Genomic DNA, 25,064 nt, shown 5'->3' with positions numbered 1-25,064 from the left:
CGTTCAAGTGAAGATGAAGGCAAACGGCTGCTTTCAGGGAGCACATGTGTCCTGGATTTGCTGCTGCATGTTAGTCTTCACACCACAGCAAGTAGAAAATTAGAGTGAAAGCTGAATTTAGCCACCTCCTGTCATGGGTGATTGTAAACCAACATTATAAAACATATAAAAACAGCAGTTTGAGAAGACTGTAAAATATGCAATGTTTGTGCACGCCAGCGTGCGTGGATGTCACCTCTTCATTATCCACAGGCTTCATTCTCTGTCCTCAACCTATGCTACCACTGTGTTGCTCCTTTTCTTTTCAGAATCTGCTAATCATTAGTGTCATGTTAGTCCTAAAGATTAGAGCAGGATCTCTCAACAGGGACACTATTGACATTTTCCAGATAATTCTTTGTTGTGGGGATGCTGCCCTGACCATGGCAGGATGTTTAGCAGCATCCCTGTCCTCTACCTACTGGATGCCAATGGTGCCTCCCACCTGTGCCCCCCCCTCCCCACCGTCTCCCCACTCCATACACTTAGTGACAACCAAAAATATATCTGCAGCACCACCAGATGTCCCCTCAAGGGCAAAATCACCCTACTTAAAGAACCTCCAATTTGGAGGGAAATAGCATTCCCTGTCCATTTTCTTTATTTATCTCTGAATCTATGCTAGCTTAAGAAGTGAAAATAGGTACAGATGATTCTGCAGTGTGTTGTATGTATTTCTGAAAAAGCCTGAGATTGTCATCATAACAGGGATTATGGGAAAAAATAAGGTTGGGGCAGACTCCTTAACAGGTATGTCATTAAATTATATGTATGCAACTTTTTAGCCCAACAGTAAACAGATAGATAGATAGATAGATAGATAGATAGATGGATAATTAAATACTCTGCTAAAAACACTCACATAGTTAACATCTTACTTTTTAACAATAAATATTATAGAAAATGTTGAACTTCCCCTTTAAGAAAAAAAGTGAATATAACTTGAATGGGTAGAAAGAAGAATCGAAACTCCTAAATTATTGAGACAAGGACAACGATGAAGAAATCATAAAGCTCAGGAGCGCCATACGATAGGACTTGTAAGAAAAGCTTTGGGGAAACCATGCCAAGGGAAAAGTTGTGAAATGAGTGGATGTGGCCTACGGGTCTGCTGCATTCAGCTGAGTTTGGGGATTTTGCATTCAGCAGCTGTTAACCTGCAGATGTGAGATATGATGGGCTGGGGGAAATTGCCTTTGGACTAATGTGACTTTTCCATCGATCCCCATCATTCTACATTACTAATCACACATAAGCAAATTTGCTTTATGAAAACTTGTATTGTAGCTGAATAGAGTGTACACTCAAGGGCTTTGCTCTTCACATAAAGTGTGGCCGTTGGTGGTGGTTGAGGTGTGGAAAACGGAGTGAAGAATGAAGCATAAAGTTGGGCCAAGGCTTCCCCTGAAATTGGTTTCGATTAGTTGACAGTAAATGTCCAGCCAGTAATTACTATTAAAGGGAGCCTTACTTTTAGATGGTGATGGAGGGTATCTCCTGAGGCCACCTTGCCACAAATCTCTGAGAAGTTTTTACTGTGAGTGTCTCATTAGTTTCACAGTACAGTTGAGTGTGGGCCAGGCTTCCAGCTCTTAATCTAGGCTTTCATATGTGTGCCATGCCATGTCTTCTTTCAGTAGGAACAAGGGCGTGGCTTCTCCAAGGTTGTAGCTAAGAAATCCAGTAAATTGTGTTGCCCAGTTGTACATCATGTGAGCTATCTGGAAGGATTCTGGTGGTTCCATATAGGTTGGCGGGTCTCATGTGGTAGCACGTATGGTTCTGACCTGGGGAGCCAAGTGTCTACCACTGGCCAAAGGAGCCCTAAGACTCTCATATACCTGGAACAAAACTCTCTAAAACAGAAAGTGAGAATCTTAAAGAGATTGAGGGCATGCATGGAGGAAGTCCTGTGTGGGTTGAGAAACTATGACTTAAGAATCTTTGCCTTTTGGGGCTCCTGGGTGGTCAGTCAGTTAAGCATCTACCTTTGGCTCAGGTCATGATCCTGGGGTCCTGGAATCCAGCCCCATGTCAGGCTCCCTGCTCAGTAGGGAGTCTGCTTCTTCTTCCCTCTCTGTCTCTCCCCCTGCTCATGCTTGCTCACTCTCTCTCTCTCTCTCTCAAATAAATAGAATCTTAAAAAAAAAAAAAGAATCTTTGCCTTTCTCCTAGTCCATCCAAGACTTCAGTACAAGCAGGGCCTCATTCTGTTTACTCTCTGGGTTTCCACACACTTTACTTTCCAGCCCTCCCCCTGTGACAAGACACAAGCAATAGTTACTACCACCGACCTCTTGTTATACAAACACCCAGCACTCATGTAGACCCCTGTTTTGTTTTCTCAGGGTGCACGCTCTTTTTCTACGAGAGTGATGGCAGGTCTGGAATAGACCACAACAGCATCCCTAAGCACGCCGTCTGGGTGGAGAACAGTATTGTGCAGTCGGTGCCCGAGCACCCCAAGAAGGACTTCGTCTTCTGTCTCAGCAATTCCCTGGGTGACGCCTTCCTCTTTCAGGTTTGTTGGGCACTTCCTTTCAGGGCATTTCAAACCTCTGAACCAGCTATCTTCCTCTCCAGCCTCTGTACCCCACCCTGTTTCCCTCTTAGTGCTGGGCTTTGTCTTTTCTTCATTACAGAAACAGGAACGATCAATGACAAAATAAACATGTACGTTGAATTCAGAAATGAGAGCCCTCACCCAGAATGTTCCAAGGGAAGCCCAGGGAAGGATGTGAGTGGAATTAGAGAAACTTGCCCCGTTTGCCATGGGTTGAAGGATTTGTCAGTGTAGTCTTGGTACCATTTGTGTAGAGCCTTAAAAAGAGATAATGAATTCCTTACTTTAGAAATTATTTGAGCTGTCAACATCTTTTTACCATAATGTTCTCTTCTAATATTACTCATAGAGTGCAATAATGACATTCAAGAAATGACTAGCTATACCCAAATAATTTCTCTTCCTCATCTAATCAGAAATTTGTACCTAGTGTTCTTGAAGTTTGGGTGTTAACTGTGCTAAAAAAATACTAACCGGCTAAGCACTTTAGGCTTAGTGTTTAATTTTGTAGGGAGTTTTTTGGGTTTGCTCAGGGGCGATGCAGTCTACCAGAACTTTTTGACGTGTTAGCTAGGAAGACTTCATCATGGATTCCCATGATGTAGGAATTTTACTCTATGCTTCCTACATGCTTCACACAGTGCTATTGAGAACAAGATTTTGACACAGTTCCTACTCTTAAAATGTGGTGTGGGAGAAAGACACAGGGATAGATCTTTGTAGGTTTGGAAAGCCTGCCTGTTAATATTAAAGGATGAATAAGGATAAATGGGGTGAAGTGGACAATGAGAATATTCCATGCAGAAGACAGAGTTGGATCAAAGGCAAGTGTAATAGGTTATCTCACTAAGTTTCTGGGTTTGGGTCCTAAGTTATTTCCATCTGGGCAATGAAAGTAAGAAAATGATCATCTATTTGTGAACAGGCAAAAAGCATCTGTTGTTTTTCTTTCTTTAAATCAGTGATATAAAACACACATCAAGAAGAACATACAAAACATAAATGTATTACTCAATGAAGTATCACAGAGTAAATACGTAACTACCACATAGGTCAGAAAACAGAAATTTCTAGCACCCTGCAAGCCACTCCCCACTCACTTATATACATGCAGGCTACTAGTTGGCTAGAGTGAATATGTATTTTATCATCCAAACCAGGACACTTTTGTTTAGCTGGGAATGAGTGTCTTCATTTCTCCTTTATTTTTGAAGGATAATTTTGCTGGATATAGAATTCTTGATTGACAGTCTTATTGTAGTATTTTGAAAACACTATTGTATTGCCATCTGGGCTCCATGGATTCTGTTGAGACATCAGCTCTTAATCTTCCATCTTCCATCTACAAGGAGCATCCCTTGTATATATGAGCTGCTTCTCGGGGCGCCTGGCTGGCTCAGTCTGTAGAGGATGTGACTCTTACTCTCAAGGTTGTGAGTTCAAGCCCATGTTGAGAGTGGAGCCTAGTTAAAATTAAAAAAAAAAAAATGCGTTCGATGAGTTGCTTCTCTGTTGCTACCTTTTTGTCTTTGTATTTAAACAGTTTATGATGTGTCTCTAAGTGTTGATTTCTTTCAGTTCATTCTACCTGGAATTCCTTGAACTTCTTGGATGTGTGGACATGTGTGTCTAAATCACATTTGGGAAGTTTTCAGCTATCACTTCTTCAAATAGTCCTCCTGTCCATTTCTCTCTTCTTCTTCTTGGACTTCCAATATGTTTATGTTAGTTGCAGTTATGGTGCAAGTCTCTGCGTCTCTATTCATCTTAATTCATTCTTTTTTTTGTTCCATTGGTAACTTAGTCTGGATAGTTTCAGTTGACCTACTTTAAGTTCACTGATTCTTTTTTTTTTTTTTTTTTTTCCTGTTCAAACCTGTTGTTGAGCCCCTCTGGTAAGTTTTTTATTTCGATCATTCTATATTTCAACTACAGAATTTGTATTTGGTTCTCTGAAAAAAATTTTTTTTTAATTTCCCTATTGATATTCTTTATTTGGTGAGTTATCATTCTTATTATACTTTATACTTTATTCTTTATCATGTGTGGCCCCTGAAGCCTCTGCTCAGTTTAGTAGGCAGCTAATGATTGGAGAGATTTCCTTAAATGCTTGGAAGCAATTATCTTCCAGTCTTTCCCGAGGACCTCTGTATCTTCAGCTCTCGGGCAGCTAGTTAACAACTCTGCCTTACGTTCAACTATGTTTTCAGAGCCTCAGTGTCAGTCAGAGGGGTGAGTGGAGGGCCTTCTGAGGGTTTTGTGGATGTAGCACAGTCCTATACATGTATGTGACTTTCTAGATTCTCAAGACTATGAATATCTTATTCCTCAGCTTTTTAAAAAGTTTCTTAGTCTGCTATCTCTTTTGCCCCAATTGTCATCACTACCTCAGGCACCTATGATATTTAACAGTTATTACTGATTATTTTCCACAAATTCCCCTTGGAGTAAGGACTATCAGCACAAGTGAGTTCTGAGAGATCAAATAGCAGCAAGCTCTGTGAATGGAGGTGTCCTGTCAACTGTCAGGCCACATAATGACAGTTCTCTGACAGTAGTGTTTTGTGGGAGCTCATTGGCCCCTTCAGTGATTTCTGGACTTCTGTTTTTCATATGATTGTGGAAATAGGGAGATGAAGATGGGAATAAGGCAAACTAAAATGTCCTCAAAACTTGCTATTCTTACTGGGATTCAGCTATCAGTTTTTCTGGTAGAAGCACCTAAGATTCTGGTAAGACTCAATTAATTGCTGAGCTCTGATGAAAAAGTTGATTTTGACAACTTTTGCTAGTGTTACCAATTTTACAGAGAAGCAGTTTTTTGAGGTCCATACTCTCCCATTTCCACTGTTGAACCCATCAGGACACTTTAGAGACTAGAAAGTTTTGAGAGATATACCAGCTCCATAACAATTATGCCAGGAGAACAGGTATAAATTGCAACAGATTCAGGCTAACTGGGATGTGTAGCAGCCTTTCCATGGTACATTTTGGTTGATCCCAATTTGGAGGGATCATGAGCAGTGTTGCTAGGGTACTCTTGAATCTGTACTCATGGTATGTTTGTCCACATTTCTCTGAGTGTATACCTAGGACTGGTATTGTTATATCATGGGATAAGTGTACAGCTTCAAGTTTAGTAAACAGTTTCCAAAATGATTGAAATAATTTATGCTCTCATCGGCAGCCTAGGAGAATTCCAGTTGTTCCATATCCTTGTCCACACTTGGTATTGTCAGATCTCTTTTGTTTTTAATGTGTAAGCTATTAATGTGAAGCTGAGCACATTTTGGGGAGTTTAATGACCATTTCTTAGTATCATCTTTGTGAAGTACTTATTTCAGGTGCTTATTCCTGCCTACTTTTCTATTGAGTTGTCTCTCGTAATGATTCACGGCCATTCTTTAACGTATTTTATCTATCAAATCTTTGTTGATTATTTGCATTGCAAATATCTTTTCCCACTCTGTGGCTAGCTTTTTACTCTGTTAAAAATATCCTTTGTTATACTGACTTTTTAAATTTAACATATTTCATTTCTCAAGTCTCCCTTAATGGATAGTGCTTTGTGTATCTTATTTAAAAAATCTACGTGCTCTGAGTCATGAAGATGTTCTTCTATATAGCTTATTAGCCTTTGTTTTTCTGCATCTGGCATAGCTTCTTATTAATTATTTGGCTTCTTATTAATTATTTGGATGTCTTTTATATGAGGGAATGCCTAACTACACTAACAATAATAATACTATATGATATCAGCAACTATTGGTTACCAAGCCCTTATTGTATGACACCATCTTGAAAGTGTTTTGCAGTGTGAGTCACATATAGTCACATTTTTTTTCTTTAGAAAAAAATTTTAAGTATAGTTGATACAGCATGTTTTATTAGTTTTAGGTGCACAACATAGTGCCTCTGTAAGTGTAGTTACCACCTGTCACCCTACAACATTATTACAGTGTTATTGACTGTATTCCCTATGTTGTACTTTTCATCTCCATGACTTACTTATTTTATAACTGGAAGTTTATACCTCTTAATCCTCTTCACCTATTTTGCCCATCCCCCTACTTTCCTCCCCTCTGGCAACCACTAGTTTGTTCTCAGTATTTATGAGTCCGTTTTTGTTTTTGATTGCTCATTTGTTTTGTTTCTTCAGTTCCACATATAAGTGAAATCATAAGTTAAATTTAATTTGTAGGGATCCCTGGGTGGCGCAGCGGTTTGGCGCCTGCCTTTGGCCCGGGGCGCGATCCTGGAGACCCGGGATCGAATCCCACGTCAGGCTCCCGGTGCATGGAGCCTGCTTCTCCCTCTGCCTGTGTCTCTGCCTCTCTCTCTCTCTCTGTATGACTATCGTAAATAAAAAAAAAAAAAAATTAATTTGTACAGCAACCAGTGAGTTAGATTGTATATCCATATTTTAACCAATTAATGTGGACGGTGTCCCCATTTGGTGAAGCTCGAGGTTTTATAAAGGCTAAGAATTATACACCAAGTAACACAGTTACTGAGTGTTGGCTGGATTCAAACCAAGTCTCTCTTTCTGTAGAGTCTTATCATCTAAGTATACTGTTTATTGCATTTCTTTTACTATTTACCCTAAGAGGAACATGGGCAGGAATCACTGACCACAGCCAAAAGGCAGTATTCACATTCTTAGAATTAAGCCACTCATTGGGAATATTTCAGTATTTTGGCCGTTCTTGCCTCAGTACACAGTTTAGATAATCTGATCAGTTTCAGAATACTCTCCTTTTTACTTCCACACTGCTGATGTGAATTCTTTTTGAAAGGACCTTCCTGGTCATAAAATTGCTGGTACAATCTAAATATCCTATAGGTCAGAATTGAATAAAATTCTTTTGTGGCAGCATAGGACCTTATTCATGAAAACCTCTGCATCCTCTTGTTTTGGTGAAATCTGTATGCTCCTTACGTGGGATAGAGCACAACATGAACCTTTTCAGAAGAAATTTCTGCTGTTTGGGATCCATGAGGGCATTTTCTACCTTCTACTTATTGTAATTCACATGACTGTAGAGGGGCTAAGTTTGAAAGAAACCTGTGTGTGTAAGGAGTGAGGTTAATGCAAGGGAGATCAACCCCGAGTATGGAAGTAGTTTGTAGGCTATTCCAGCCCTAGGGCTCAAGTCAGTGGCACACTTTACAGAGCCTGTATGCTGCTGATTTGTGCTGTTACTCAGGTTTGCCCATGGTAAGGAGATTCATGTTACCAGCAAAAGCAGAAAAGGGGTTTTGTGTGCAGGATGGGGGTGGGAATGGGAATGAATATTAGAGCAACTCATGTAGAAGAAGTGCTATGCTGTCTGCAAAGGGAGGCAATGCCTCCTGCATCTAAACTATTTTAGAGAGCTCTTCCCTACAACTAAAAGTCAGAACCAGCACCTACCACCTACAAAGTACAATTTCATCTTGCGCCTTCCATTGTCCACTACTGGTTGATGTTACATATGATTCCAAAAAGCTTAGTGTTTTATGATAAGATGATTCCTGATTGGAAAGAACATCATATGCAATGCTACATCTAAAGAAGTGTAGAAGGGATTCCTGGGTGGCTCAGCTTTTGAGCGTCTGCCTTTGGCTCAGGGCCTGATCCCGGATTCCTGGGATTGAGTCCCACATCGGGCTCCTTGCATGGAGCCTGCTTCTCCTCCCTCTGCCTGTGTCTCTGCCTCTCTCTCTGTCTCTCTCATGAATAAATAAATAAAATCTTTAAAAGAAAAAAAAAAAGAAGGGTAGAAAATATCTCTAAGGAGGTCACTGCCTTTCCATAGTAAGTTTTCTTATCATTTTGTCACTTGTATGAGGGTATATAGCATGCATATTAAAAAGAGACTAGTGGGAAAAGAATAGTATTTACACCATTATGATGAATTAGGGATTAGATGTAATTATCTAAGTCAGATGTCGTATAGTTAGCAAATGCTCATTAAATGTTACAGTTCTCATTTTAATTATAAAGAAAAAGTGACTAGCCCCCTGTACTCCTCTTAAATAAGTATCTTTACAGAAATTGAGTGTGGTTTCTCTGTGAAGAGGCTAAGGCTTTGAGTTTTATGAGGCTCTTAGGCTCTGGACAGTTATCTTGAAGCACCACATCTGGTTCTTTGTGGACCTGATGAAGGTCATTGGTACACATGCCCTGAACCAGGGCAGCCAGATGAGGGAAAAATCTGGAACTCATCTTTCACAAGGAGGCATCAAGTGGACTTGGTAGAAGAGACTCCAGAGGAGATTTAGTGTCTTGGACTTGAGTAGATTAAAGTCTATCCTTGCTCTCATGGTGGGCACTATCTCTGCAAAGCCCCTGACAGCTGGTCAGCCTTCTCACTGCATAACCATCTCCCTCCCTGGGAAGCTTCCAGCTCCTCAACCATCTGCTTTTGCTGGTTAGCTCCAGGATTTCTCAAGTTTTTTGTTGTATTACATTCTTTCTGGTGACTTTGGTCATATCCCTTTGTTCCCATATGTTTTCTGAGTCTAAAGCAAGTCTTCTTTCTTAAAACCTTTTAAATGCTTGAAAACAGCTCTGATCAGCTTCCTGCCATGTATCCTGTTTAGGCTTCCCTATTTAAGGTTTCTGAGCCATTCTCCCTACAATTCAGTTCTTCTCCTTGATGTTCCTCCTGGTAAATAGTTCTGGAACCCAGCACCCTGTCCCCCATGAAGTTAGTCCTGTGCAGCCTGCCTGCAGTGTGGTTCCTGCTCTTCTAATTTTTTTTCACAATGCTAGTGTCAATTCCTTAATTTATTAGGAACCACACCAAACTATTGACTCATACTAAGCTTGTGGTTTATCAGACCCACAGCATTAACTCTTACAAGATCTCTTCCATCTTACTTTAATAGAAGTTTGAAGAACACAAAATGCAGAAGTGAAATTTACTTCTTTGAAATTTTATGTTTGTGGTTTCTGTCCTTCTAATGAACTTGTCAAAATCTTCTTGGATCCTAATTTAATCTTCCCTCTTAACTTCACACTCTTCTGCAATTAAGACAAACTGGATGTTTGATCTTTGTTCTCTCTGTTGGTTTAAATGTTGCCTTAGTCTGTGGCGAAGTCCTGTTTTCCCACCATCAAGGATCATCTTCCTGCCTCTAGCCAGCCACTTTGGAAATACTTATCTTTGGTTTTGGCATGGATTAGTTGTCAAGAAGGGTGAACTCCTAAGATGTAGGAAGCCCCAGGCAAAATTTTTTTATCTGTGTAAAAAATTTGACTCACCTTAGATCGACTTTATCAACACCATTCTGGTGGCTCACCTCATGCAATCTAGTGAAAGAAATACTGGCTAGGCTAGTGGGAACCACCTCTAGGCATAGGCTCATGTCCAGGAGCAACTCAGCATATCTTATTGATACCACATATGGGATATAGGGTCAGAGAACTCCGTGAAGGAGAGGAAGTGTACTGGAGGGAAAGGGAGTGTTCTTTCTGGACCCTGTCCTTTTTCTGGAACCAGAAGGGAGGGGTCTTTTCAAATATGGGGCCCCATTTGCTTAGCTCTTAGGAGAATGTGGATGGAACATACAGATATTGAACTACAAAATGAATACACAGGGCTAGTAATCATTTACAACACATGACCTATCATTAGTGTATTAAGAGATCTCCGTACATATGTTAAAAGTATAGTGCAGAGATATAATAGTGGCTAATCTAGATTTTAGCATATAACCTGTATATTTTGATGAATTTACAAATAATATGTTACTAACAGTATTCAATTTCCATTTTACATTTTTTAAAATTTGTACAAAGTCAGTGTGAGCACATAGTTTTAAAGAATTCAATTAACCTTAAAAGACTTTAAGTGAAGTTCTCTTCTCATTCTTCCTGTGCCTCTTCCTCCATCCTTGGTCCCCCAGAACAACTGTGCTCACCTGTTTTAGCAAGTTTTTTTGTTTGGTTGGGTTTTTTTTTTTTCTTGTATTTACCCTCACTTTTCATTAACATACAGTATTTCTCAATTGAGTTTAGATATTAACTACTGACTTTTCTGTGATGGTAGATATTTATTTAGTTGTATTATATATGAATTCTCCTTTTCTTATATTCCTATATAGTTATATGAACATTTAAGTTTAAATCAATAGTCTCTATTACACTGTTAGGATGTTCTATACTGCTATGACCATATAAATAATATTAACTGCTGTGCTAAATAGCATATCATTTTATTTCCTTCTTGAACAACTTTTTGTTTTTTTTCTGCAGTTAATGCCTGCCTCTTTTTTCTGCTCCATTTACTTATTTTTATGCTTACTTAGTAGCAGTATTTTCTAAGTCTTCAATTTATCACCTCGTCATTTAGTACTATTTTGTTCTCTGAGACTGCCTTAGCCTGGCCCTTTATCTTTCTGCTCCAATCTGCTCTCCAGGCCTCAGGCGTAACAGTTACTTCACTTTAACAGGCTTTCCCTTCATTACCCTAGTTAGATTCTTGGATTGCAAGTCTTTCTTTTTTCTCTTTCATATTCATGAAAACAAACAAGCAAACAGACAAACATGTAATAACTTCCTATAAAGTGGTTCATATTTGAAAATGTCTTCATTCTACCTTTTACTTGAATAATCTTTGAGTAATTTGGAATTTTGGTTTCAAATTATTTCCCCTTTGTTCACTTATGTTCTGATACCATTCTCATTTCTGATTATCTTGTGTGTGCTTTATTTTCTCTTTTGAAGCTGTAGAATAATTTTCTATAACCAGGGTTCTGATTTCTCAAAGTGATTTGCCTTCTGTTGAGATTTTAATTTTAGCTATTTTTTAATTCCTAAAAGCTTTTCCTTTCTCTCCCTCCCTCCTCCTCTTTCTACCTTTCATTCCCTCTCTTTTCTCCCTGTCCCTTCCTCCCTCCCTTTCTATTTCTCTCTCTCTCCTTCTTTTCCTCCCTCTCTCCTTCTATCCCTTTTCCTTCTTCCCTCTTTTCTCTCTCATTGTACCTTTTTCATTGTAACCTGTGCATTTGTTTATTGTTTATAGCTTTAGATCCTTTTGTGCCTCTGTCTCTGAGGATGTTACTGGGTTTTCCGGAAACTTTTGTGCTTCAGGCATTCTCTTTCTTCACGATGCATTTTCTTCTGTGTGCTCTGGTCTCTGACTTTCGTGCTAGAGGCTTTCATCAAATGTGTGGTGGCCCTTGATTCCCTTGATTATCTGATCATATTTAAATGTGAGATACCAAAAAAGTGCTTGGATATTGTTCATGCCATCTACTGGGGTTTTTACAGCATGAACAGATGGTAAGACCTTTTTGTTGAGGGTGTCCATTTGACAATATTTGTTGGTCTTTTCTGTGGGGCTGCTCAGCTTTGCCAGAGATGAATCCTGCCATTGCCATTTACTGGGCAGGCTTCCATTTATTCCTCTGTTTGCAGCAAATGATTCCTCTTTTTGTTCCTGTCTTCCTAGAATCCGGAGCCTCTCTTCTTCAAAGAATTTACCTTGGGTGTGTGAGGGAGGTAGGGAGGTGTTGGAGGGAGCGGTGCCCAGTTGTATGACTTTTTCCAGCAAATGAGAAGAGACCCATAGTAAGTTTTCTTTACGGTTATTAAAAATGATAGCTTACTGGGACAGCTGGCTGGCTCAGTTGTTAGCATGTGACTCTTGATCCTGGGGTTGTGAGTTTGAGTCCCACATTTGGTGTAGAGATTTTTATTACTTAAAAATTTTTTTAAATGACAGCTTACTTAAGCCTTGTATAAATAAATTTTAAAAAACAAGGGAAAAAAAGACTTTCAGAATTCACACAGGAACTTCATTTCCAACTAATCTCTTAAAAACATAAAACTTTTTTCCCTTTTTTTATTGTTCTTTTTAAATGGAAAAAAGTTCAATCTACTTTATAATTATTCTTGTGCTTCTATAAACTCAAATTATCTGAAATTTTAGTTTCCTAGATCTGGCATATATTCCCTAGTATTTCTCTCGTTTAAAATGAATTTCCCTTTTCCTGCCACTCACGTAAACCATTGATTATCTGAAATCACTGAGTATCCTCCATTCAGTTGGATAATTGAAGCTAGATCTATTTAAATACATAATGAAGCCCCGAGCTTCATCTTAACTCTGCACTCAAAGGGGCTCTTATGCAAAATGCATTTTTTGCTGATTATATTCCTCTGTTGGCAAGAACTTTGCTTATTCCCTTCACTGAACTTTATACAGTATTTATAGCATCTCCAGAAGGCAAAAGGAAGAACCACAAAATTCAGTCTTGATACCTGTCTGCTGCTGTTTGTTTAATGGAAGCAGATTAGTGTGGAAGTCATGACCATTTGGGTGGAGGGAGTCGTCCTCTCCTTCCTGTCCTTTTGACCACTGGATTCTGACAGAGAGCCCTTTAGTAGACCGTATGTCCCTAATTAAACTTGCCTGGTTCAAGACGGTAATGCAAAGGTAGTGGCTCTGAAAAGCTTTTTCTAGCATGTCAGAATTTAAATCCTGGAGAGTCCACGCTGGGAGACATTCTATCAAGTTAGTGGTCTGCTGTGACCAGCTCTGAATTGTTAAGCCTGTAAACTGCCATGAACTATTAAGAGTTTTTCTACTTAACTCACTGTTGACAGCAGTCAGGGTAGACTTGGCCCACCCTCTCATCAACACATAGCTCTGGGTATGCCACCAGGAATGGACAAGTCCTTTCAAAAAGCTCATTTAGTGAATTGTGCTTCTTAGAAATAGATTTGGCCTAATGATAGAGAAAGGCAGAGACCGCTGTGTTGTTGAGACAGGACAGCAGGAGCAAAAGTTCCCTCTAATGGAACTGCCTTTAGCCACCAACAGGCTCCAGCAAAGCTTAGAAGCTTGAGGCATGCTTAATGGTTAAAATGACTGATGGATAAATTTTTCATCAAGCCTGTAATCAGACTTTTCTATCTCTCTCTAGGTTGTGGGGCTTGGTGCTTTTATTTATTTTTTAAAATTTTAATTGTAGTAAAGTACACATGACATACCATTTTAACTATTTGTAAGTGCCCGGTTCAGTGGCATCACCACAGTCCATCTCCAGGACTCTTCATCTTGCAAACCTGAAACTCTGAACACTAACTCTCATTGCTGTCTTCCCCTAACCTCTGGCAACCCCCATCTTTCTTTCTTTAAATAAATAAATTTCAGGATAGCTGCTCTGCCAAAATTAAATGTACATCTTCCAAAGAATGTTTAACTTCATGGACTAGTATCAGTCTTTCTACTTTTTTTGTTGTTGTTGTTGTTATCTTGCCCCCACATGAGGCTCAAACTTACAACCCCAGGATCAAAAATTGCATGCTCCACCAACTGAGCCAGCCAGGTGCTTTCTTTCCATTTCTTAACTGGGATGTAAACATAAATTCTCTGGCATCAGAATGGAGGGTATTCTCTGAGTTTGGCAGAGACCCTCAAAGGTGGAAGGAAGAAGGGATCCTGCTTTCAATAAGTAAAGAGAGGAAAAGGCTGTCGTTGTGTAGAACCTGTCAGATTATGGCTCTTCTTGGATATTAAAAGTGTGTTATATTGACGCTTTTAAAAACATTGAAATGGGATTCTTACAGGGTGGTGAGATTACCCTGTAGGAAGGAGCAGCCCTCATATCTCCATGGCTTAAGATACCTTTTCATTCCTGCCACATGTCTGATGGGCATTGGCTGTGAAGCTGTGTTTGTCCCAGACACTCGGGGACCCAGACTGACAGAAGGTTCATCTTGACACATTTTCCACGACTGTAAGCAAAGGGACAGGAATGGGCATGAATTAGGCTTTTGTTTTATAATGACGCATGTCACTTCTCTCCAAATTCATTGGCCAAAGCGAAGTGACATGGCCACACTAACTTTAACGGGAGCAGGAAAGTTCCATCCTCCTGTGTCCCTGGGGAGAGCACAAAAGAGTCCATGTACAACAGGAATGACACCATAGGGGCCCAGGCCTTGGGGTAATTGATGAGGACTAGGGGTTCAGGAGCAGCATGGCATATTTAACAAAATGATTTTAAGCACAGGATTGGTAATGATCCAGTTTTATACTAAAGTGCTGTGTTATCCCTGCCTTTTTCTGGGCTTTGGTCTCTCCATTCATACAATGCACATGGGCCCCTTCTAGATGAACATTTTTATTTAAAATTTTAAATTCCTAACTTGAATTAGCAGAGCCCGTATCAGGGAGTTTAAGATCTTACCATTAATTCCTCAGATCTGATATCAGGCGTGTAGGGATTTCCTTTCCTTACCCCATGCCTTGGGGTAGGAGAGACCTGGGAGCAGGGGGTTCTGACTGAGGCGGGGGTGGGCCAGGAGCAGCCAGGGGGGGAATGGATGCTGACTTCACACCAGGTATCGACCTGCCAGGTGTCTTCACAGGAGACATACCTACCCTCCCCTCCTCAGTGGCATGTGCCACCTCTGCATGGATTTCATCTGAGACGCTCCCAACAGTGTCCTTATGAAATAGGTGGAAACACCAGCTCCCCTAAAGTCTAAAAGCTCCTATTTCCACTGAGCTGCACATACAAAGGAAAAGCATGTTTCAGCCCTGGGAAGCAGCTATTTCTCAGATGCCGCCTGCCACTGCACACTTCAGAGACATGGCCCCGTGAAAGGGTTTTGCTGTTTGGAATGTCCATCGCAATCTTCTAGGGACAACTTTTAAGGAAAAAACAGAGTCTGAAGTATATTATTTTTAGGATAGTCACAGAAAAATGACACGGAAGTTTGGGGTGCTGTATCTTAGAAGGTTTGTTTTTTAAAGTATAACATCTACACAGGAAAGTATACATTTTGATGGTGTTTCAAAAAGCTTGTACGCCCACATCATACGTGCATGTAACCAGCACCCAGACCAAGGAGCTGAACGTAGCCAGCACCCCAGGGACCCTGCTCGTGGTTCCTTCCAGCTGCTCCCCTCTCCTCCACTCCCACCAAAGAGCTCCTCTTCTGACTTCTCACAGTGTTTATTTGTGTTGCCTGGGTTTGTACTGTATGCAAGTAGGATCTTAGTCTATATTCTTGTAGGTCTGGCTGCTTGTCCTCACTGTTACATGTGTGATTGATTCACGTTGCAGCATCCATTCTCCTTGCTGTGTGGTATTTCATTGTGTGACGATACCACACGTTATTTATCCATTCTGTTGTTGACAGGTGTTTAGATGGTTTCCAGTTTTGCCCGTTGCAAATTGTGCTGCTGTAAACATTCTGGTATATTTGTTTTGGTGAGCATATGACTGCATTTTTGTTGAGGATATACCCAGGAGTGCATTTTGGGGGGGTCACAGGGCGTGCATGTATTCAGCTTTTTTTAAGGTAGTGTCAAGCAGTGTTCCAAAGCACAGATACCACTTTATTCTCCAGCCAGTAGCCGGCAGTGCATGGGAATTCTGATTGCTTCATATCTTCACCATTACTTGGTATTTTCTTCCTGGAAGTTTTTATTTTTTAAAGATTCTATTTATTTATTTGAGAGAGAGAGAGAGAGAGAGAGAGCAGGGGGAGGGGCAGAGGAAGAGGGAGAAGGGAACAGACTCCCTGCTGAGCAGGGAGCCTGATGCCCAACTCAATCCTGAGGTTCTGGGATCATCCCCTGAGCCAAGGGCAGAAGTTCAACCAAGTGAGCCACCCAGGTGTCCCCTGGAATCTTTTCTTTTAGAAAAGAATCCTTGCTAGATTGCTTTTCCGTCTGAATTAATTCATCCCTCCCTCGCTCACTCCCTCCCTCTCTCCCTCTCTCCCTCGATAGATAGATAGATAGATAGATAGATAGATAGATAGATGATAGATAGATAGATAGATAGATAGATAGATAGAGGAAAAATAACTCCACTTAGTAAAATACCCACTGATACTGAAGCACCAAGAGACTCCAAGGTCAAACACTGTACCCCAGGGGTGCTTGGGTAGCTCAGTCAGTTAATATTCTGCCTTCGGCTCAGGTCCTGATCTTGGGGTCCTGGGATCAAGTCCTGCATTGGGCTCCCAACTCATCCAGGAGTCTGCTTCTCCCTTTGCCCTCCCCTCCTGCTCATGATCTCTCTTTCTCTCTCATTGTCTTTCTCTCTCAAATAAATAAATAAAATCTTAAAAAAAAAACACACACACACACACAAAAAAAGCAACAAAACCACGCTGTACCCTGTACTAGGCAGGAGCAAGCCTGATGCATTTATCACGTGTGGGAGGACCCAAGACTGTATTTTCTTCCAATTACTTGAACGTGATATTTAAAGATATAAGTAAGATCGTGACTGTCTAAGAGGAGACACATATTAACAATTTGAAGCGGAGTTAAGCGTTAAAGGTGAGCCTCCTATACAGACCTGGGCATCCCTACAAGTATTTACCTTGGATTTCCAGTGTCACTGTCTCCTCTTCTCCCCTTCAGTTTTCACAAAATGATCTCATTTGCTGCTTCTCTGTGAGAATGTCTAGCTTAATGAGGCCTTTATAAAGACGCAGGCACATAGTTTGCTGTAAAGGTAACAACTGCCAGATTGTTTAGGTTTGCCCAATGTGTCCGGGCTCTGTTGGCTGACACCATGTGGCAGTTTCCTTTGTGAGATTCCAAACTGCAGAAATCATGTGGACACCTGGGGTGGTCTTGGTTGCCAGGGTGCAGAGGACCAGGCGGATTGGGACCAGTTATTGGAATATTATTCACAGACCATCACTCAAATGAGTTTGGAAACTAAGAAGATGCATCCGAGAGAGAAAAAAAAAAAAATCAGTGTTTTGTGCATGAAAATGATGTTGGCTGTTAACTTCAGTACTACAGTGGCTGAATAGACCTTTTTTTCTTCAGTGAGCTAATTTCTGAGTGTTTATCAAACCTCTCTGGGCTTAAGGGAATACCCGGAAAATTCTAGCTTGTCCTCACTTATAAATACTCATTGACTAGAGTTCCTAAAGTATTAGTAATGGTGTGTTACTGCAAATGAGCTGCCTCCCCCAAACACACTCTCTGACTTTAGCCTTTCGGAGCACCTTGAGTCACCTTGAGGTTGCTTTTCTGTTGCTAGGGGTGGCCATTGTCTTTAAAATGGCCTGGCCATTCCCCACTGCTGGGTGACCGCACTTCCTCGATACTCCCATGTGTCCCTGAACATAATACTGAGCTTGGCTGCCTTGAGTTTCTTCCACAACCAGAATTGTGTCATTGCTGCTTGACTCTGGCATAGATCCTCTGGATTTGGGTCGCAGCAGTTCACCGGGGGCGGGGCTGTTACATCTTCCTTGGCTGGTAATGTCTCTTGGCCTCATTCTCACCTTGGAACTGACCAACCTTCTCTGAAAACGGACCTTTGTTTCAGAGCAACCCTCATAACTAGAAACTAAGCTCTCTGTATAGGATTATCACATATACAAGTGTCTTCATCTGGACTGCTATTAATATAAATGCATAAATAAATAAATAGATGGGTGGCTCATAAAGGATAGACCTTTATTTCTCACATTCTGGAGGCTGGAAGTCTCCAGCCTAACGTTCAGAGTGGCAGCATGGTTGAGTTCTGGGCAGGCCTGCCCCCGGATTCATAAACTGTGGCTTCTCGCTGTGTCCTCACTTGGCAGAAGGGGACTAGTTAGGTCTCTGGCCTCTTCTTCTAGGAGCAGTAGTCTCCAGCGTGAAGGCGCCGCCCTCACGACCTCATCACCTTCCCAAAGGCCTCATCCACTAAGACCATCACACCGGGGGTTAGGATTGCGACATTTGAATTTGGGGGAGACACAAACATCCATTCCGTCACAAGTTGAGCTCAGTTCATACCCTGAGGGAGCAGACACGGAGACTTCATTCCAGACAGCTCTTGGAGGCCGGGGGTTGGTGGATGTGGTGTCTGACCTAAGACCAACATGTAAATTTCTCTGCAAGGGGCACCTGGGTGGCTCATGGTTGAGCGTCTGCCTTTGGGCTCATGTCCCAATCCCGGGGTCCTGGGATCCAGTCCTGCATCGTGCTCCCTGCGGGGAGCCTGCTTCTCCCTCTGCCTGTGTTTCTGCCTCTCTCTCTATCTCCTGAATAAATGCATAAAATCTTTAAAGAAAAAATTTCTCTGCACGAGGAGGTCAGGAAGGTTGTTAGCCTGACCCACAGGCTATACACACCTGTCACCTTGACTCCCGGCTACTGCTTCTCTGGAGATGCACTGGTTCACTGCTGATCACTTAAGAGTCGGCTGTTTCTTCTCGCACCCCCCTGCCCCCCCTTACAGACCACCAGCCAGACGGAGCTGGAGAACTGGATCACCGCCATCCATTCTGCTTGCGCAGCTGCCGTCGCGAGACACCACCACAAGGAAGACACGCTCCGGCTCCTGAAGTCCGAAATCAAAAAATTGGAACAGAAGATTGATATGGACGAAAAGATGAAGAAAATGGGTGAAATGCAGCTGTCATCAGTCACCGATTCAAAGAAGAAGAAAACTATATTAGATCAGGTAATCGTTCTTCTGCGCTTAGACCTGGGCGGGATCGTTAGGTGCTGAGTTCCTCCGCTCCTTGGAATCACAGAGCATCGTCGGTTATGTGGTTTTGTCGTTGTCAGCCTGTCATCCAGGCTGCTGAATTCTTTATTGTGACTGTCAGTTTTCCTCTCCCATCGTTCACAGCCGATTGTTAGGAGCAGAAGGGCACAAATATTACATTGAATGAGAGACAGAAATCTAATAGAAGAGCCTCCCCACTCCCACCGGTGGCATATTCTAGGGCATCCGTGAAATTGCCAAGTCTGCAATTTGCCTTCCGCACCTTCTCTCGTTGACACGGAGCTTGGCTGTGGCAGGGATGCATTCTTGACCTCAGTAAATTTAGAAAAGGTAGAGTCTCTTCTTAAAAATGCGTATGTGGTTGCAGTCAGTGAGCCTAAGTATAAGGAAAGATTTCGTGAGGTGACCGAGGACATGTTTGCCTTCAATTCTCTTGTTTCAAAGTCACCCATAGCGGGATCCCTGGGTGGCGCAGCGGTTTGATGCCTGCCTTTGGCCCAGGGCGTGATCCTGGAGACCCCGGATCGAATCCCACGTCGGGCTCCTGGTGCATGGAGCCTGCTTCTCCCTCTGCCTGTGTCTCTGCCTCTCTCTCTCTCTCTGTGACTATCATAAAAAAAAAAAAAAAAAAAAAAAAAAGTCACCCATAGCTATCTAGTCATGCTTTGAAACGTTGTCTTAACGTTTAGGATATAATTATGCGAGTAAGTGAATTTAAATCATTCAACAGTTGATGGCTTGGGCCAGCATGTGGTTTCCCATGGTTCTTGCCTTCTGTTCCCTGACACTGTGTTTATTGTCACGGAGACGAAATTCACGTAGCATAAAATGAACCATTGCAAAGCCTGCAGTTCAGCAGCATTGCGTGAACTCATAATATTGAGCAACGAGTTCCCTGTCCAGTTCCCAAACATCATCCTCCACCCCAAAGGGAGACCCCGTACCTGTTAAATTGCTCCCTTCCAATCCTGGCATTCGGCCTCGATGGATTCACCAATTTTGGATGTTTTATGTAAGTGCAATTACGTAATGTATGACCTTTTGTGTCTGAATTCTTTCCCTTTGCGTCATGTTTTGGGATTGATCCACATTGTGGTGTGTATCGGTACTTCACTCCCCTTTATGGCCATTATTCCATTGAATGAACACACCATGGTATGATGATCCATTTGTCCATTGATGAACATTTGGGCCATTTCCACTTTTTGGCCATTGCGAATAGTGCTAGAAACATGCATACACCAACACTACATTTTAAGTGAAAGCAAAAGGTAGGTGTGAGCTGACAGTCGCTGTCCATATCATCATTAACATCGCTGAGCCTTCACAGAATACCAGGCCCTGTACCACATCTTACTTCTTGCATGATCTCATTTAAGTATCACTTCAGTCTTAGGAAGTAGGTATTACTTTGCAGCTTTGAAAAACAAGGACATATCTTGGATATAATCTGTGGTTGGAATTCTATTCCAGAGCCTCAGTCTTCACCTTCTGGTGTTTTCTTTTTCCCACTCTGTACTGTCTGCCTCCCACCTCTTCCCAAAAGCTCCTGGTCTCTTTGCCTGTGATCTTTAATTCGCCTCACTTTTCTTTTTGTCTTTGTCTTTCTCTGGAAAGTCCTCTCCTGGTAAGTCCTAGAGTCCTCCAGTAGTAGAAATCCTACATATTTTACTTCCTTGGGTTTCTGCCCCAGAACTTGGAGCTGATGGACTGAAATGCCCACGAACATGACATCTATATCAGGAGGACCCAAAGCAACTAACATATACTTTCTGTTTGCCAGACTGAATTTATGACTAGATCTTTGCGAAGTAACGCATAAGCTACGAAAACAGACAAGCTTCTGTGCCTAAGAAACTTAGGGTACCTATTGTTATCCCTTAGGATTCTAATCAATATCTTGAGAACAGATTTGTAATGTTTGTGTGGGATGAAGTTGTTAACATTTGTTTTCCCTTTTACTCACCTTTTCACCACTGTAGATTTTTGTTTGGGAGCAGAACCTTGAACAGTTCCAAATGGACCTATTTCGTTACCGCTGTTACTTAGCCAGCCTCCAAGGTGGGGAACTGCCAAACCCCAAAAGGCTACTTGCTTTTGCAAGCCGACCAACAAAAGTGGCAATGGGCCGTCTTGGGATCTTTTCTGTGTCATCCTTTCATGCCCTGGTGAGTAGAAGCTGAGGTGTGTTTAAGAAGTATTTATCATGACTATTAATCCTGAGCAGGACTCAACAGGAGTCTGTAAAGTGTTTTTCTAGTTTTCTGCTATGTGTGGGTTTCTGACATGTCCTCCCTCTGAAGTGGGTACAGATCTTCATTTGAATCTGTCCTGAAATTTATGACTTAAGCTTCTCCCGATGGGCCCTAAATTATTGTGCAAAGAATATACAAAAGGTATCATCTTAAGAGATCTCTGCATGTAGTGTTTGTTGATAACTCATGTCATCTTTCGGCACTGTCCTGGTTTTAATCCAAATGCAGCTTTTTTTATATTAACCTCGGAGAGATGTTAGTGGAGAGCTCTCTCATACATAAATGCATTGTCTCTCTCTTTCTCTCATGTGCACACATGCCAAAACGTGTACACCATATATTGAACATAGATCTCTTTGGAGATCTTCCTTTTCACTTTATTTTTAAACATTATAATTCTAGAAATCAGTTATGTATAGTCCTGAATCTCTGATGAATTCGAGGAAGGTAAAGATCTTCCATGAGTTTCTAGCCCAGCATACACATTTGCTTGGGAAAGAGAATTTTCATCTGACCTCCGGAGCGGCAGATTGTATCGTCGTGTTGTGTGTTTGCAATCTGTAATTTTATGTACTTGCTAAATTGCGAACAGCTTTATGTACTTTTGGCTCCTTTCTTCTCAAAAATTGCTGTGCGAGTAACATGGTTTCAGCCCATCCAAGTCAACACCCACTTAAAATGTACTGCACCTTAGCACATTTGCTGCGGAATTAAATGTGAAGGCTCAGGTTCCAGAAACTGCTTTGGAAAACCTTAGCTGTGCTGCTCTTGGCTTGCCATGTCAGCTGTACCCTTCAATTGAATTCAGAGCTGTAATTCAGTCAAAGGCGTTTGTATTCTTTATAAATAGATTAGCGTCATCATTCAGATAATTAGGGGTAGATTTACATTTTTAAAGAAGTCTTAAACCAATTTCTGGAGTTATTAAAACTGGCATCCTGATTTGTTCTGCTAATTACAGCTCAGCTCTTGATCTTTCTTGGTCTCCCTGGCTACCACCTCTCCATATAGCTATTAAGTACCCCCCCCCTTTTTTTTAGTGATGGGTCAATGCACTGTAATGAATAAGGCTTGAAAATGGTTCTCAGTTGGAGAGTCTAGGACTGTTTCTCTGAGACCCAGACACCAGTTGACCAAATCCCAGTTTGCCCTCTTCTGAAAAAAAAAAAAATTATTGGGATAATAATTCTTGCATTGCAAGAATGTCATGGATCGAGGTGGCATTTGTGTGAAGGGTGCTACTGATGCCAGTGATGCAGATTCACTATTAATTTTAAATCCAAGCATCCAAATTCCTTTTTCTTTTTACTGGGCTCGATAGATTTTTGGAGGAAATAATTTTGCTGTCTACCTAGAACTTCTTTGCCTTGTTTTCTTTAAAGCCATTGGAGCTAACTTCTCTGGAACAAGTTAGTCACTGTATTGTTACCCTCCCATAATTTATCTTCAGACTGCCTAATTTCCTCCACCTTGATTTCTGTATCTTTTTTGTTTTTGTTTTGTTTTTGTTTTTTTTTTTAAATCCCAATTGGTCAGGAGGCACTGTTCTTTTTTTTTTTTTAATTTTTTTATTTATTTATGATAGTCCACAGAGAGAGAGAGAGGCAGAGACACAGGCAGAGGGAGAAGCAGGCTCCATGCACCGGGAGCCTGACGTGGGATTTGATCCCGGGTCTCCAGGATCGCGCCCTGGGCCAAAGGCAGGTGCTAAACCGCTGCGCCACCCAGGGATCTGGTTTTGGTTTTTTTTGATGGACAAGCAGTTAAAATCTGGCCCGCTGAAGATGGCCATGGGAGGGTTAGTAACTTAGGCTTTTTGGTCAGTGATTTTAAAGAATATTTAATTCCTTAAGTGTAGCTCTCTTTTCCTTTGGTGGCCCCCTCTCCTCCACACCCTGCTGCCTCTGCAGTGTGACTTTGGGTGTCCACATGTCTCTGTGTCCTTGCAAACTTCTCTTTTCCATGAGGGGTGTCACTTCAGACAGAACAAAATTAGGCAAGCTGGGTAGGTATCTGCTCCTGTTGGTTGCTCCAGTCTGTGCAGGAGATCCCAGGCAGGGAATTTTCCAGTCTGATTTATTGCATACTTATTTTTTCCTCCTCTCCTTGTCATTTGACCCCAGGGATTTTTTTTTTTTCCCTTGCAATTGAAACAGGCTTCAATTTAGCCTTTGTCCAGACTTTTTTTTTCTTCTTCTTCTTTTAAGTTGGGGGCATGGGAGGAGGAGGTGTGAGGGCAGGCGGGCTGGGGGCGGGGAGATTTGGGCTACAATTTAAGTCCCATTCACTGGGAGGGCTTCCCATAATGCTCAGTGATTTGCAGTAATTAACTGAAGGGTTCCCGCTGTACTCTTTGAAAGAAGGTTATCATCGTTGTTGTTTGCACAGATGAGCAGAATGATAGAGTAATCAGGTTCCGGCCACAAAGGGAGGCATTGTCTGGGCAAAGATCATTGAGAAACTCTTGAGCTCTTGTCTCCTAGTTCCTTTGCCAGCTTTTTTTTTTTTCTTCTTCCCTAAATCCCTTTGCTCATTTTGAGTTATTCTTGTGTTGGGGGTCGCACTTCCTTTAGCCATTTACAAGGCCCCCGACAGTTTCGAATAGTTACTGTGAGAACCCTCAGTGAAGTGCCCATTTGTTAAACAGACTAAACCAACTGGTCAGCAGGTAACTGAGAATATTTATGGTTGTAGAAGTTTCTCTTCTGGGACAATCAAGAGTTACTGTCGTAACCACATTATGTAGGATCGCTGCTTTTGCTCTCTGATGTTGTTTGATTTATTTTATTCATTCAGTCACCAAATAAATGTGAGGCCTGGCATCCGTCCAGTTCTCCTTGTGATCAGGGTTAGAGCAGCAAACAACCCAGAGTTCTTTTCCTGTTGGAGATTATATTCTTGTGCGAGGAGATGCATAATAAAAAGCAATTAAATAGACATGGTAAGTCTGGGTATTGATGTGTACTACAAAAGAAGTAAACAAAGTATTAGTACACACACACACACACACATATATATTTATATGTATATGTATATATAAACAGGGTAGGGTACAATCACCATATATTTACATTTGGCTGCTTGTGTGTATGTGTATATGTATCTACAGGTGGTTTTACCTATTTATAAGTAAATCTATAAATATGAGACCAAATGGGCATTCTTTTTCCCTCTAGATTTTTAACTTTAACACCATTTATTTAGTGGTTCTTAGCCTCATTTTGTGGTGATAAGCTTAACCAGTATGGAAATAGTCACGTGGGCGTATACGCTCGTCAGCACCTATTCTTTTTTTTTTTTTTTTAAGATTTTATTTATTTATTCATGACACATGGAAAGAGAGAGGCAGAGACACAGGCAGAGAGAGAAGTGGGCTCCATCCAGGGGGCCTGATGTGGGACTTGATCCTGGGTCTCTAAGATCAAGCCCTGGGGCAAAGGCAGGCGCTCAACTGCTGACCACCCAGGTGTCCGGTTTTTTTTTTTTTTTCTTTAAAGATTTTATTTATTCATGAGAGACACAGAGAGAGAGAGAGAGAGAGGTAGAGACATAGGCAGAGAGAGGCCTTTTGGTTTCTGATTTTTGTTGCCCTCAATGCCTTGAGCATAATACTAGATTAGAGCTCTTTCTGGAATGAGGTCTTGGATAAGGCATTTCTATATGCCCGGATCTGGGTTTTCTTATTTGCCACCAAGCTGGGAAAATAGAAGACTTCTTCCTCATCTTCC

General features: G+C 41.4%; 1 protein-coding gene across 7 annotated transcripts in view; it reads left to right on the top strand.

Annotated features, from left to right (window-relative positions):
• The window catches only part of TIAM1 (TIAM Rac1 associated GEF 1), a 381,711-nt gene that overhangs the window by 268,785 nt on the left and 87,862 nt on the right, over nt 1-25,064 (top strand). For all 7 annotated transcript variants that reach the window (XM_055313335.1, XM_055313336.1, XM_055313337.1 and 4 more), the window contains 3 exons: nt 2,388-2,560; nt 18,809-19,033; nt 21,064-21,249. In XM_055313335.1, the coding sequence (XP_055169310.1) occupies nt 2,388-2,560; nt 18,809-19,033; nt 21,064-21,249 (584 nt within the window). The remainder of the gene's footprint in view (nt 1-2,387; nt 2,561-18,808; nt 19,034-21,063; nt 21,250-25,064) is intronic.

The sequence above is a fragment of the Nyctereutes procyonoides genome, unplaced genomic scaffold, assembly GCF_905146905.1.
Source record: "Nyctereutes procyonoides isolate TBG_1078 unplaced genomic scaffold, NYPRO_anot_genome, whole genome shotgun sequence".
NCBI classification, from domain to species: Eukaryota; Metazoa; Chordata; class Mammalia; order Carnivora; family Canidae; genus Nyctereutes; species Nyctereutes procyonoides.
Note: the sequence above shows the minus strand (reverse complement) of the source record. Positions and strands in the feature narration are given on the sequence as shown.